Source organism: Anopheles marshallii, chromosome 2 (assembly GCF_943734725.1).
Source record: "Anopheles marshallii chromosome 2, idAnoMarsDA_429_01, whole genome shotgun sequence".
NCBI lineage: Eukaryota > Metazoa > Arthropoda > Insecta > Diptera > Culicidae > Anopheles > Anopheles marshallii.
Genome location: NC_071326.1, coordinates 50579549 through 50593067, shown reverse-complemented (window position 1 = coordinate 50593067; position 13519 = coordinate 50579549). Strand labels below are relative to the sequence as shown.

Genomic DNA, 13519 nt, shown 5'->3' with positions numbered 1-13519 from the left:
CGGGTGACTATAGCAAAATGCTATTTGACACTCTGATCTTTTGCTAGGTGGAAGAAGATACTATACCTGATGAATCCGAGTCGAAATCCGAATGAGTTAATTCATATTTGTATGCATATATTTTTATTTATCTAGCATCTCTTAGATTAAACATTTGTTTGTAAGTGTACTAGCTTTTGTTCAACCTGGTGTTCCTAGGTAATATTATTGTCCACTTAAAGAGTAGTTGAAACATTAATGAAACATATTTCTTTGCAAGAAGCTTCCAGCTATTGATATTACGGCAATTGATTCAATAACTCGTATATGTTTTATTTTAATTAATTATGGCCTATTGTTAATTCATAAATTCAAAAGAAAGTGTAAACTTATACTATTATTAACATAAAATTGCTCTGTAAAGATGAAGGAAAGAACAAACAGTCGTCGTCATCGTTGGTCAACGCTCATGTGAAAAGATTTTGACCAATTGCACCTTCGATGATCAAATACATAATGCAGACCAATTTAGTTTTACCCTTTGGTCCAAACTGCGAACCGACAATCTTAGCTTTTGCCAACAGAAGACTAGCGAGTAACACGGAGTATGACCAGCATCGATTACGAAGAAACATGTCTAACGGGGAGCCCACAAGGGTGTTTACTTGAAGATCACCAGTGGGTTGAATATAACGTTCAGCAAATACTTTACACCGCGCAGTAAATCCCGCATCCGACCATTTACCTTCAAACCCTCGTTGAGGTGGACAGCCGGCAAGTCAGAATTACGGCACTGTCGGCAACCAATAGAATGAAGCTCGACCAATGGGTTCTTGCGCCCCAATCGCATAGTGTTCACACCGAAACTACTTGCAGGTCCTTCCAGGTTCAGGCTAAATCCACCATTTACTGTGTCCCAGTGTGTTTGCTCAGTGGTGCCGGTTGAAGGGTGTCCAGACTGGGCAGAATCCCTCAGCACACCCACAAACCATACGCGATCGGAATAGTTAAGGCTTTGGGTGAAGTTACCGAAAGCGTGTTGTGCTTTCAGTATTACTTCCACAGGTTTCGTGAGGAGTCCATTTGACATTCGTATCTTCAGTTCATATTCGTAGCTGAAAAAAAAAACGAATGGTTAAATGGCAATTCGTGACCGCTAACAACTGCACACTTTTACTCACGTGTTCCATTTGTTAAGATGACATGTGCGCTGTCGTTGCATGAAGTGTTTTAAATTTTCACATTCACCCTCGACCGATCCATTCAAATTGCCGCAATCAGGTTCGATAGGTTCGCCATAGATGCAGTTGATGCGATCAGCTAGAAACTTTGGCAGATATCCTTCGATCAGCTGTGCTCGGAGGTTTCGTCGGCTCGATATAGCCATATCCACCACAGTTCCTTCCCAACGGACAAATGTGCCATCCAAGTTGGTGCAACGAAGTTGCGTTTTCACTTTATTCTCCGAATCCCAGGCGGGCTGGTGACAGAACTTGTAGTACAGATCCCAGCTCAGACTCGACGGTAGTGTATCACGGCCACTTGTTTGGTCACGATGATCACCGAGCGAGTCAGACGCTGTCGATTCAAACAGACGATTTTCATTCATACTAATCGTCTCAAAGTTGGACATCATATGGGGCAGCGTAAGAAAAACGGTCCCGATCACACAAATCGCGATCTGCAAAAAGGTAATGTATCTTTCCGTTCGTCGTGAGCTAGCCATGTATCCGGAGATGGCAATTGCCGTCATGGCAGCGGCAATCGATGACCAGAGCCGCACAGTAGAATCCGTTAGTGAAAGCCACTCGATGACGGCGAATACCGGAATAAGCAGTGTTACGATGCCGAAGAGCGGAAGGAACAACAACAATCCCGACAGTCCGAGTGCGCCTCTCACCAATCCAAACATTGTAGCCGACTGGGAGCTAATGATGCAGATCTGCAACCAAGCGAGTGTTACGCAGTGAGGGATAAGATACTGGTAGATGCCCCGCCAGTCGTTACGCCGCGCAATGTACATCAGAAAACCCGGAATCATGAGATAGAGCATCGCGCGGCAATTCAAACAAAACTCAATTCCATTCCCGATGACGAACGTAGAGAAGCCTGGTACTTTAAGGTCCAAAAATCGCCAACCAGTCGTCACGACGTCATCCATTTCGTACGGGTACTTGGCAAGTACGTTCAATCCGAACGAGAACAGGATCAAATAGTCCGGAAAGGAGTTCCTCGAGGTGTAGATGAAGGCGAACATCGTCAGGAAAGTTAGTGCAAAGGCCAGCACGGTAATCTCGGAAAACGGTAGCCACTGGTCGTTAATGTTCGGCTGTAGCACCATGTTGATGAAGAAAGCCGTAAAGAAATAGATGTACGGTTTGAGGTTGTTGCGTAGGTACTGATTTTCCGAGTCGTCCGTGTTTAGATGCTCGTCCCCGTACCGCAGAAACAGCCCAGACCACATGCGAAAGTCGATAAAGTCATGCTTGGACTTGAGCATTCGAAAGCTGCACAGTACCATTACGGCGAGGCTTAAGTAGTATCCACCGACGGGCAAAAGAGATACGAGATTATCGCTCGCAAAGTACCAGTAAGTGACAAGAATAAGGCACAGCTGCATCCAGCTGCCACCGTTCGAACCGGGAAACGTGGACAACAGCGATACGAAACGATGGTAAAGTAGTTGGAAAAACATTAAGGGATGGAAAAACGGACGATGAAAACATGGTACGTGGTTCAAGCTGTGTGGATCCGGTACCGACAGCATAAGTGCGTTACTCACAGCCGGTAGATGTCCGTTCGAGTAATTGACAGCGGCTGCCAAGAGGTGCGCTTCCGAAATGTGGTTCACGGTGGAGCTACGATTTAACCGATGAGAACCACCATTGGGGCTACCGATAGGTGAATCACCTGCATGAGATCTTCTACCATCGGATGGACCACCACCCAAACTGTGTTCCATGCTTCCTTCCGCCTCGGCACCATCCGGTTGGGTTCGGCTGCGCTTTTTATCCATTTTATAAATTTCACGCATACGCTTTTCCAGCTGTGCTGCTGTAACGTATTCTTCGCCGTTCGAAAGACTTGCAAACAGTTCTTGGGCAGCACGCCGGGCAGACCGCTCACCCGGACTCATAGCCAAAATGGTTCGAACGTCTTCCTCGTTGGCCTCCGTAATGCCGCGGCCAGTTTCATAGCATTCCCGTAACAGTTCGATCGATGCTTCATGTCCTTGCTGAGCGGCGCGTAGCAACCAGTGTACGCCTTGTGCGTGGTTGTGTGCTGGATCAGTTTCGGCATTTTCTTCCAGCAACTGCTTGGCCAGTGTAAACTGAACTTCCGAGCAACCATCTTCAGCAAAGTGGTACTTTAGATTCCGCAACGATTTTTTATCTAAAAACATAGCAACCAGGTGAAAATGACGTGAATTTCAAGGCCAGCAAAAAAGAAGAAAAAAAAGCCGGACGATGATGAGATCATCAAGCCTTCAATTCATCAGCTTACCTTCAAGATTCCATTTCTTGCGCGACGAGGACGGACCACCGTTGCTTTCGATGGGAGGACGATTTGCCCAGCTGGCCATTGTTTGCAACTGCCGGATGTAGGCGGAACCCAAAATTTACAACCAAATGTAGAACAACCGAAACAGCTGGGGAGCAAAAGCACAACAGTATCTGTCTGTTTAGATCTATTGAAATGACGATTTGCTGCGTTTCTGTCTAGGACTGTAGTTTTTCTACAAACCTCCAAAATGTTATTTATATTTTACGGTTTTATTGTTGATTTCTAGTTTTGTTGTGATATGCGTGCGGGATTAGTTTGATTATTGTCAATTTTGTTGTCTTTTTTTCAACTCGCTGCTCGTGTGGCCAAATAAGTTTTCTAGCTGTGTTGCCCATAGTTACAGCGAGTCAGAAGAGCGAGAGCGCAAAAAAATTAGACAAAGCCCGCAATTCGTTTGACGTTTCGAATGTCAACGGATTGCGCGCGCAAATTGTGTGGCTTCATTCGCATCAAAGTGAAATTGTTCGTTCTCCGCTGCCAACTGTGGTTATTATCAAACAAAAGAGTTTTATTTAATCAAATCTTAAAGCAAAAGCATCGAAAAATGGACGGATTTGATGATGTTGGTGTTTTCTTCTCGGATAACTTCGACGGTGATCAGCAGCAGAACTCGAACCAAATCAATCTGCAACTGGTGAAGAAACAATACCGCGAGTTTATCCGAACGTTTTGTGAAGCTAATTTCTCGTACAAATACCGGTAGGTATTCTAGCCTATCTTAGGTCTGTATGTTGTAAGGCTTGAGAAGCTCATCCGTAGATGTTCTGCATTGCAGAGATAATTTGAAGCGTAACTACCTGCTGGGACGCTACTATCTGGAGGTAGAGATCGAGGATCTGGCTGGGTTTGATGAATCGCTAGCCGATAAACTGTACAAGCAGCCAACCGAACATCTGCAAATATTTGAAGAAGCTGCTAGGGAAGTGGCAGACGAGATCACCTCTCCCAGACCTGAAGGTGAGGAGGTAGTGCACGATATTCAGGTGCTGCTCGGTTCCGGTGCGAATCCCACCAATATTCGCGATTTGAAGTCGGATTGTGTGTCCAAGCTTGTGAAGGTGGCCGGAATCATTATTGCGGCTTCCGGTATCAAGGCCAAAGCCACACGCATTTCAATCCAGTGTCGCACCTGTAACAATGTCATCCCCAATTTGCCTGTTAATCCGGGCTTGGAAGGATATCAACTACCCAGGAAGTGCAACACGGAACAGGCGGGTCGGCCGAAGTGCCCGCTTGATCCGTACTTTATCATGCCTGACAAATGTCGTTGCGTTGATTTTCAGGTGTTGAAACTTCAGGAATTGCCTGATTTTATACCGCAGGGTGAAATACCCCGCCATATGCAGCTGTTCTGTGATCGCAGCCTGTGTGAGCGCGTTGTACCGGGTAACCGAGTGTTGATTCATGGCATATTTTCGATCCGTAAAATAGCTCGACAGGGTAAGCGCGATGGTCGAGAAAAAGCCATTATCGGTGTGCGCGCTCCGTACATGCGCGTGGTAGGCATAAGGGTGGACACTGAGGGTATGGGAGCTATCTCGCGCTTCAACAACATCACAACGGAGGAAGAGTCGACGTTCCGGAAGCTGGCTTCAAATCCCAACGTTTATGACACACTGGCAGATAGCTTGGCGCCGAGTATTTTCGGTTCGCAGGATATTAAGAAAGCGATCACCTGCATGCTGTTCGGAGGATCTCGTAAGCGTATGCCGGACGGTTTGACACGTCGTGGGGACATAAACATTCTGCTGCTGGGCGATCCAGGTACGGCCAAATCACAATTGCTGAAGTTCGTGGAAAAAGTAGCACCAATCGCGGTGTATACTTCGGGCAAGGGCTCCAGTGCGGCTGGTTTAACTGCCTCGGTCATACGCGATCCGGCCACACGCAACTTTATCATGGAGGGTGGCGCAATGGTGCTAGCCGATGGCGGCGTCGTTTGTATCGATGAGTTCGACAAAATGAAGGAGGATGATCGTGTTGCCATTCATGAAGCAATGGAGCAGCAGACAATTTCGATCGCTAAGGCAGGAATTACGACCACGCTGAACTCACGCTGCTCGGTCCTGGCAGCTGCAAATTCTATTTTCGGTCGTTGGGATGACACGAAAGGTGATGAAAATATCGATTTTATGCCGACCATTCTGTCTCGATTTGACATGATCTTCATCGTGAAGGACGAGCACGATCAGCGTCGTGATATCACGCTGGCTAAACATGTAATGAGCGTCCATATGAATGCATCGAAGGCAACCGCGGAACCGAAGGAGGGTGAGATACCGTTGGCCATGCTGAAGAAGTACATTCACTACTGTCGCATGCACTGTGGTCCTCGGCTGAATGAAGCGGCAGCGGAGAAGCTCAAGAGTCAGTATGTTCGACTGCGTGCCGGTGTCGGCGAGCATGAACGAGCAACAGACAAGCGTCTGTCGATTCCGATTACGGTGCGTCAGTTGGAGGCCATCATACGCATCTCCGAATCGTTGGCCAAGATGCAGCTGCAACCCTTTGCCACCGAGGCGCATGTAAGCGAAGCGTTGCGGCTCTTTGCCGTATCTACGATGACTGCCGCCAGCAGTGGTTCGCTTGCCGGTGCGGAAGGATTCACCAGTGAGGAGGATACCGAAATTTTGAATCGAATCGAGAAGCAGCTGAAGCGTCGATTTGCCATTGGTTCGCAGGTGTCAGAGCAAAGCATTATTCAGGACTTTGGCCGACAAAAGTACTCGGAGGCGGCAGTACGAAAGGTGATCCATACGTTGATACGCCGCGGGGAGTTACAGCATCGCTTGCAGCGGAAGATGTTGTATCGATTGTCTTGAGCGAATTGTGTGGAATATAGCCCATTTTTCAAGTGTGTTTTTTTTTGTAACAATAGAACTATTTCGAATTTTGTGTCTTACCTTTTTAAATAAACATTACAATAAAACAATAGCTTGTCGATTAATATTTCAAAAAAGAGAATGCTTCAGGAATGGTATTAGGATTTTGTCTTTCACTCATTCTGTATTCGTCATTCGATTTATCGCAATGGACAATTTTCATCTACACACTTCCTTACCCATAAAACCACCAATTCTGTGCTTTAGTAGGAACACAGGCTAAATATCATATATAAACTGAAATCCATTATGTAATTCATACATCCAATTCAACCGGGAGCCAATGAAATCCACTATTCCTACCGCTGTTCACCCGTGGAAGGTTTACGATTACGCAGAAGGTTGTTCCTTGCGGCGTGCGGGAATTTGTTCGTATGTTGCAAATTATCCATTCGAGATTAACCTAAAGAGCTATTGGTTTGTGGCATATCCGTGAATGACCATTTTTGGGTAGTGAAGCAAAAATGATTTACAACAGAACAGAAATGCGTTCCCTTGCAGTCATGGTGATGAATAGTAGTATTGGGCGTAGTGCTTTAGGATGGTTATGTTTGTTCATTTTTGTTACATGCAAACACTGCCTAACTAACCATGGTCCATTTCTGCTTGTCCCTTTTTTGTAAATTAATTCCTCACGAGTGGTATCGTTCTATTGAGATGTGTGCACAAGAATTTCCCTAAAAATCCCTATTCGTTTGGTACTTGTTGCGTATTCTTCACTTATACCGTGTGATTCAGTTTCGTTTGGTTTTCGAGAAGGGATTAAATTCGAACCATATTCGGTATATAGAACCTCGAATCGAAAGGTTCGCCATCTAGTAGAATCGCTTGCGAGCGTTCTCTTGATGTTTCTGGTAAAACATAATTCCGATCACTACTAGTACCACGACAATCAGCATCGATAGAAGAATCAGGAAGAATATTTTTACATTCGACATGCCCGGTTTCGGATCGCCTTTATGTTCGCGCGGTGCTTCAAAACTCGCCGCCGACGGAACGATCTGACGACGATCTTCTGCAAGCAGCGACGGTGCTTCTAGTTCGTAAAATTTGATCGATATAATATCGTGATTATCAGACAGATCACCGGTCGTGGCTGATGCACCGAAAAAGTATCCGGTGGGCAGTTTGATACCTTCCACCCGGAAACATTCCTTCCATGTCGCTTTGTTCTCCAGATCGGTAAATACGGTCAACACATCGTTTTCATACCGTATGCTAATCTGCGTGTCGAATTCCACGTTTCGGAACTTTGCTTCGCAGCCTGCTACCTGTGTGTGCGTACCATCACGATCGTGATCGTACGACAAACTACCATTGTTCACCATGACGCTAATGTACGGATGTTGATGATTATGGGGACCATTGTGATTGCTGTACGTATCCAGAATGATGGCCAAACCCATAAAGTTGTCCTTGCTGCCGAATACTGCGCCCGTTTGCAGTCGATCGCGGGCGTACCAAAGCGCAAATCCGTCACCGTAAAGATCTTTACCTTTACCGTGCACCTTGAAGTTGATCTGCAGTTCCCAATTAATCGATGTGCAAGGCTATGAATATGGAGATTAGTGCATGAGAGGGTTGCTATATATAACAGCTTCGTCCGGTTTGCGTAATACAAATTCACTTACCACATGATTCCAAATAGCTCCATTTTTTGATTGCAGATCTGGTGTCAGCCGGACATAGGAGTTCGTCACAAATGTTGTGCCTATGAAATCCCAGTACGGTATTGTCATGCCCGATCCTGGAAGCAGATAACAAAAACATAGCGTGCGTGATGATGTGCTAGTTGGCACTTATCAACTTTGTCATCGTGTAAAGATTAACGAAACAAAGAAAACGTGTCGGATGAAGACACTTACCTTGATACGGTTTAAAAAGCGAATGCTCTCGTTTCATGTAATCATTGAAATCGCCCTGTTGCGTGCTGTGTCGAACTAGAAGCAGCAGTAGGAAGCCACGAGCAATGCATGCCGAAAAGAAAGTGACTTTTCTACTGTTGGTGCTTATATTTCCTTCCATCTGTATGTTTTTTTCGGTGGTCACTCGAGACGAACGGAATATATGTGGCCTTTCGAGTATGGTAGACCCAGGATTAGCGCTGGCTGTATGCTTGGCGATTGTTGCCTTCTAGAAGGACATCAGGATTTAGTTGTGTTACGTCGATGGCCTTACGCGGATTTCTAACGTTAGCACAGTAGGTTTACCTTTGGCCGAGCTGGCAGGGACTTGATTCTCAATAGTAAAGCCGACGAAATAATCCGATTTGCTGCTTAATTCACCGTTTTATTCGCTCGCGGAACGATGATAAGGCGACTCGCTAAACAACAAAACACCGACACGGGATGACAGTCGGCTATCAGTATGTGTACACCTTGAGCGTTTCTCGAAAACTACTCGACGAGTGAGACGAAACCACTCGACCATGGGAAAAAGTGAGAAGCTGATCGAAACGGTGAGTGTAGCAGTTTTGACAGCTGCCATCTTAGAAACAATGTCATTTTTATACGCAAATCTTTACTGTACATTTTCGTGTGTTGTAAATTTCCCGACTAAAATTTGCGAAAAGAAATCTGACGCCTAAGTTCTTGGTCTCATTCTTTTCGTATAGAAATATCGGACGGGTAGGGTGTTGCTGTTCAATGTTATTGACGCGTGCGACGTAACTGATAGGAACGGGTTTGTGTAGTGCGTGTGCATAGTTATAGGGCAAGCGGGTGAGGAAAATTAGGTGCAATCTTGAGGCTCTTTCCAAAGCCTCAATCAAGCCTGCGGGGGTAGGCTTGCGGTCACTGGAAAAAGCGCTTCTGAGATCATTCTCATTTTGAATCTTCCGGTCATCGCCCTTGCCTTACATCAACATTACATACGCCCGTCCTGGTTGGCTGTTGCTGTGGTAGAGACACGGTGTATTAGTTTGCCAAAAATTGTATGCCATTTCACACGGTTTCGCTGTGTTGCGCGTACGAAGGGAGGTTAGGCGGAAATCAAAAGGGACAGATCGCAACGCATCAGTATAAACAATTTTCCCACATTCGCATCTTTACCACTGTTACTCCTGGAACGACTTTAGGTGACGAAAAGTGTTGAGGGTTCAGGTTGGCCATTGTTAGCTGGTCAGCCGTCAGCCCGTACGATGCTGTGGACGTGGGCAAGGTGAAGAAGCGTGGTGTGCATGCGTTTACGACAGCGGAAGGGCACAAAGGGGTCAGAGGTCCTCCGGGTTGTGTTCCTTCCGCGCGATTGCATTGCGCTTCACGGTGTACCGTTTGTTGTATTAGTTGCGTGCTATCAATAGTACAGAATTGTTGTGCCGCAAAGTAATATGTGTTGCGATTCTAGGAAGTACTAGATTACAAATTTATCATATCATTGGATGATCGCGCGCGCGTTTCTTCTTCCCGAGGGAGATGTGGTGTAGTTTGGAAGAACAGTTTTTTCTTTCCCACGGTGCTTTTGTGTACGGTTCAGACGTTTGTATGTATGCGCATGTAGTTTTGACGGCAAGTGAAGAGTTGTTTATTGCTGGAAGAAAGTTTTCTTTGTGTACAGATTTAAGAATAATGCAGTAGTATAGTGGATAGACTAACTTAGAAGTGCGATTTGTTAGATTTCTAGGGAGTGCATGTGCAATTACAGTGTTAATATTTTGCCTTTCCCCTCTCTCTCTCTCTGTATCGAAGTATCTAAATTTCGCAATTGTTTGTGCGCGCGCGTGTGTGCTATGTGTTTATGTGCGGTGTGTGTGTATAGTTGAACAAAAAGTTACAAAATTGAAATAACGAAAACATAGTATATTTCGAGTGTGAAACAATATTTTAAAAGCGTATCAGAACATAGCTACTTCCCACGAGTTCTCCCGGAAGTAGATGCAGGTAAGCTGTAACTATAAACCATTTTTTTGGGCAATTTTTTTTTCCTTATACTAATAGCATTACTCTCTGTGATGTTTTAACCATAGGAAACATCATCTGCCAGTACATCAGAAGCAACAGCCGGAGAAGAAGAAGCGGACAGGGCGTCAGGATGTCACGCAATAAAGACAAGTACGAAAGCAACAACCCCCGGAGGCAGCAAACATTTCTGACCGCCGAGGACATTGCCGCCGGGAAGAAGACGTGTTGGCACGGCATTGAGATAACGGGCAGTGTGCGCAACCTTAGTCCGACGCTCTGGAAGTTCGAGCACCTTACTGCACTCTTCCTAAACGATAACTGTCTGACTCGTGTGCCGCATCAGATCGGTCAGCTGGCCAACCTCCGGACGCTCGATCTGTCCGCGAACAAGCTGCGCAGTTTACCGGCTGAGCTGGGAGAGCTGATACAACTACGGTAAGTGTACAAGATCAACAGCTGGCTGGAAGTTCGCATACTGATACTTCGTATTATCTGTTTTAGGGAATTACTGTTGAACAATAATTACCTGCGAGTGCTTCCGTACGAGCTTGGTAAACTTTTCAACCTGCATGTGCTCGGAATTCACGGAAATCCGCTCGGCAAGGATGTGCTCTCGATCTACAACGAACCGAACGGGACGTCCAAATTGCTGATGTACATGTTGGACAATCTATCAGGTAAGTTAATGTGGCATGCCCTTTATATTTGAGCATAAAACGCTAGTGGGGCAAGAGTGATATTACAAACAATATTTTTATGCAACATGAATTTTTTTTTGGAATTTTGAATACGGAAGAATTGCACTTTCGAAATCACTCATGAACATCATTGATCTACTATATGTGAATTAAAAATAAACTGCAACTACAGGAATACAGGCAGTCCCGAGATACGCTATTATAACGGACCGCTATAACCCGGGTAATATTCCGCGTGTCACGAATTTCCGTGTAAGTCGAATTCGGGAGTAAAATCGTTTATACTTCAAAATTAGATAGATGACTTTCATCTCTGCACTTAACTTATTCATCAAACCAGGCTACTTTTTGGTAGAATGCATTAAAATAAACTAAAACCAAATGTTTTATAAGACAAAGGAAGCTATTTTAAACTAATTTTACACTTGTTTGCTTAGATTTTGTGTTATAACCTAACTCAGCTGTCAAATTTAAAAAAACCGCGTATCTCCGGATTCGCGTATAAGAGGAACCGCGTATAAGATATAATCGCGTATAAGAGAAACCATTCACCTTCGCCTTGTAAAAGTTAGCTAAATTGGTTTGTTTGTTTGTTTTGCTAATTTTGTTAAAAACCTAAACTTTAGTGTTTTTAAAAGCTTTTGTGTTTTTATGCAAAATGATATAGTAAAACAGATGCCAGTCACTCCATGACATGTAGCGAATTCGGACTACCCAGCTACATAGTAAAATAATTCTAATTTAAATTAGTAAAATCTAATGAGCCAGTAAGGGTAGCCATGACTTTAATAGAACGTTATGCCATGTTGTTGATAGTGTGAATGTTTAACATTGCCCACTGTTTTTTTTTTTGGGATATGTGGTGGATTTTGTTATACTCCTATAAGGAATAGATTATAAGGAAGATTTCTTTACGATGTCGATTGTCGTCAACGCTTTATACCTGAATTCTTACTAAATAACCTATTACGCATGATTACTTACATTCTTAGTCGAAATGCTTCTAATTCCTATCGCGATCTTATTCTGGATTTTACAATTTTTTTATTTCTACATTTCTTGCGCGTTTCGTTAACGTCCCCCAAATCCTAGCTATTTTTGCAAAAAAAGGTATAAAAATCAGTTGAAATACATTTTTGAATTTTTTGATCGCTACTAGCACTTGCCACTGGCTTCTATTGTGAATTTAAAGAAAATTTTCGCTCAACAATACAGTGAAATGAATTTTGACCGACAAATAGTGCGGTTCGTGATATTGGTAATCACGAGTGTGAAATATTTATAGAGTTTTAAAAAAAAAAACCGATAACAATCCAATATTAATCAACAAGAACGAAAGTGAAACACGGTCAATTTTTGTTCTGTATGATAAACGTTCACAGCACCAGAAGATTTTTCTATCAGTGCATTCGGGTTTTCAACATTCTTGCCATCACTAAGAATAGCAGAGAACAAGAGTTTAATAGAACATGTCCAGGATAGAATTGAGCAGGAATCCAAACTTAAACCACATCGTATAATGAAACAAGTGGCGCAGGTTGGTAAAAAGTTTACTAACATTGATGTTACCCTTTTTCCGTAATGTAATCCATGCACAGGTTTCAAATCGTTTGTGAATTACAGTGAACAATGCCTATAAGGTGTAATAAGGCTTATCTGTACACAAGGACGAGTTAAGGAACAAACATAGGAAAATAGATGATCAGAAACAATTAATGAACATTTAAAATGTAAGTGTGCCTGTATATATGAGAGAGCAACTCAATCCCTTTGCCTGGTCATTCTGCATGAATGAAAAAAATCTCAAGCCCTTGAAGAGTTTCCGATAAACAAAGCGTATCGGTTCAAAGTTTTCCAAATCAAGATGATTTAACTAGGAATCAAACGAGCCGCGAGTTTACGGTGAGTTAGCATACAACCATTAATAATAACAAGCATATTAAGCATTTTTGTTTGCTTCATTCCATTAACTCATATTTGAGGCGGTGAATATATATACATTATTATATACATTATTCAATAGTTTTGTTATGGCTCAGGAATGTTTCAAGTATTAAATGTTTTCAAATCAAAGGATGTGTTTAGTATTAGGAAATGTATTGCTCACGCATTGCGCATTAAGATATCGCTAGAGCCTTTGTATGGTATGTTCACCGACAGAGATAATAATTAAGGGAAATAACAACAGTTGTTAACAAAATATTGGTTACGTGTTGAATAAATAATACGAAATGTGCACTTGAAAGTTTTTGAGAGCATGGTTTGCCGGGATTAACTAATATGTTTTATAGCATTCAGTATCATAAGCAGTAGCATAGGCTGATGTTTTGGGGATCCCGGCAGAATTAGATAATGCACTACAATAATTTGATTTCATGTCAATGATTATTAGGTATTAGCTTAGAACCTGCATTAAAAATAATGTATATACGTGTAGAGAACGCTTCATTTTTATTTTATTATCATATCGAAAAGGCTTTTGGTATTGCTTTGCAGA

At 43.4% G+C, this 13519-nt stretch overlaps 4 protein-coding genes across 4 annotated transcripts in view; 2 read left to right on the top strand and 2 right to left on the bottom strand.

Annotated features, from left to right (window-relative positions):
- Positions 1–640: 640 nt before the first annotated feature.
- On the bottom strand, positions 641–3562 carry LOC128707621 (wolframin). The gene is made up of 3 exons (XM_053802579.1): positions 3484–3562; positions 1161–3372; positions 641–1094 (listed from the first exon to the last, which is right to left on the bottom strand). Exons 1-3 carry the CDS (start codon positions 3560–3562, stop codon positions 641–643), a joined length of 2745 nt encoding a protein of 914 aa, XP_053658554.1.
- A 525-nt stretch (positions 3563–4087) lies between these two features.
- Positions 4088–6365, top strand: LOC128719465 (DNA replication licensing factor Mcm5). The gene is made up of 2 exons (XM_053813088.1): positions 4088–4242; positions 4319–6365. The coding sequence occupies exons 1-2, from the start codon at positions 4088–4090 to the stop codon at positions 6363–6365; spliced, it is 2202 nt and encodes a 733-aa protein (XP_053669063.1).
- An 875-nt stretch (positions 6366–7240) lies between these two features.
- On the bottom strand, positions 7241–8450 carry LOC128719907 (vesicular integral-membrane protein VIP36). The gene is made up of 3 exons (XM_053813547.1): positions 8291–8450; positions 8057–8172; positions 7241–7975 (listed from the first exon to the last, which is right to left on the bottom strand). Exons 1-3 carry the CDS (start codon positions 8448–8450, stop codon positions 7241–7243), a joined length of 1011 nt encoding a protein of 336 aa, XP_053669522.1.
- Positions 8451–10454: 2004 nt separating this feature from the next.
- LOC128710319 (CCR4-NOT transcription complex subunit 6-like) overlaps positions 10455–13519 on the top strand; it is a 93335-nt gene continuing 90270 nt past the window's right edge. The window contains exons 1-2 of the mRNA XM_053805369.1: positions 10455–10759; positions 10826–11001. Coding sequence (XP_053661344.1) covers positions 10455–10759; positions 10826–11001 — 481 coding nt within the window. The remainder of the gene's footprint in view (positions 10760–10825; positions 11002–13519) is intronic.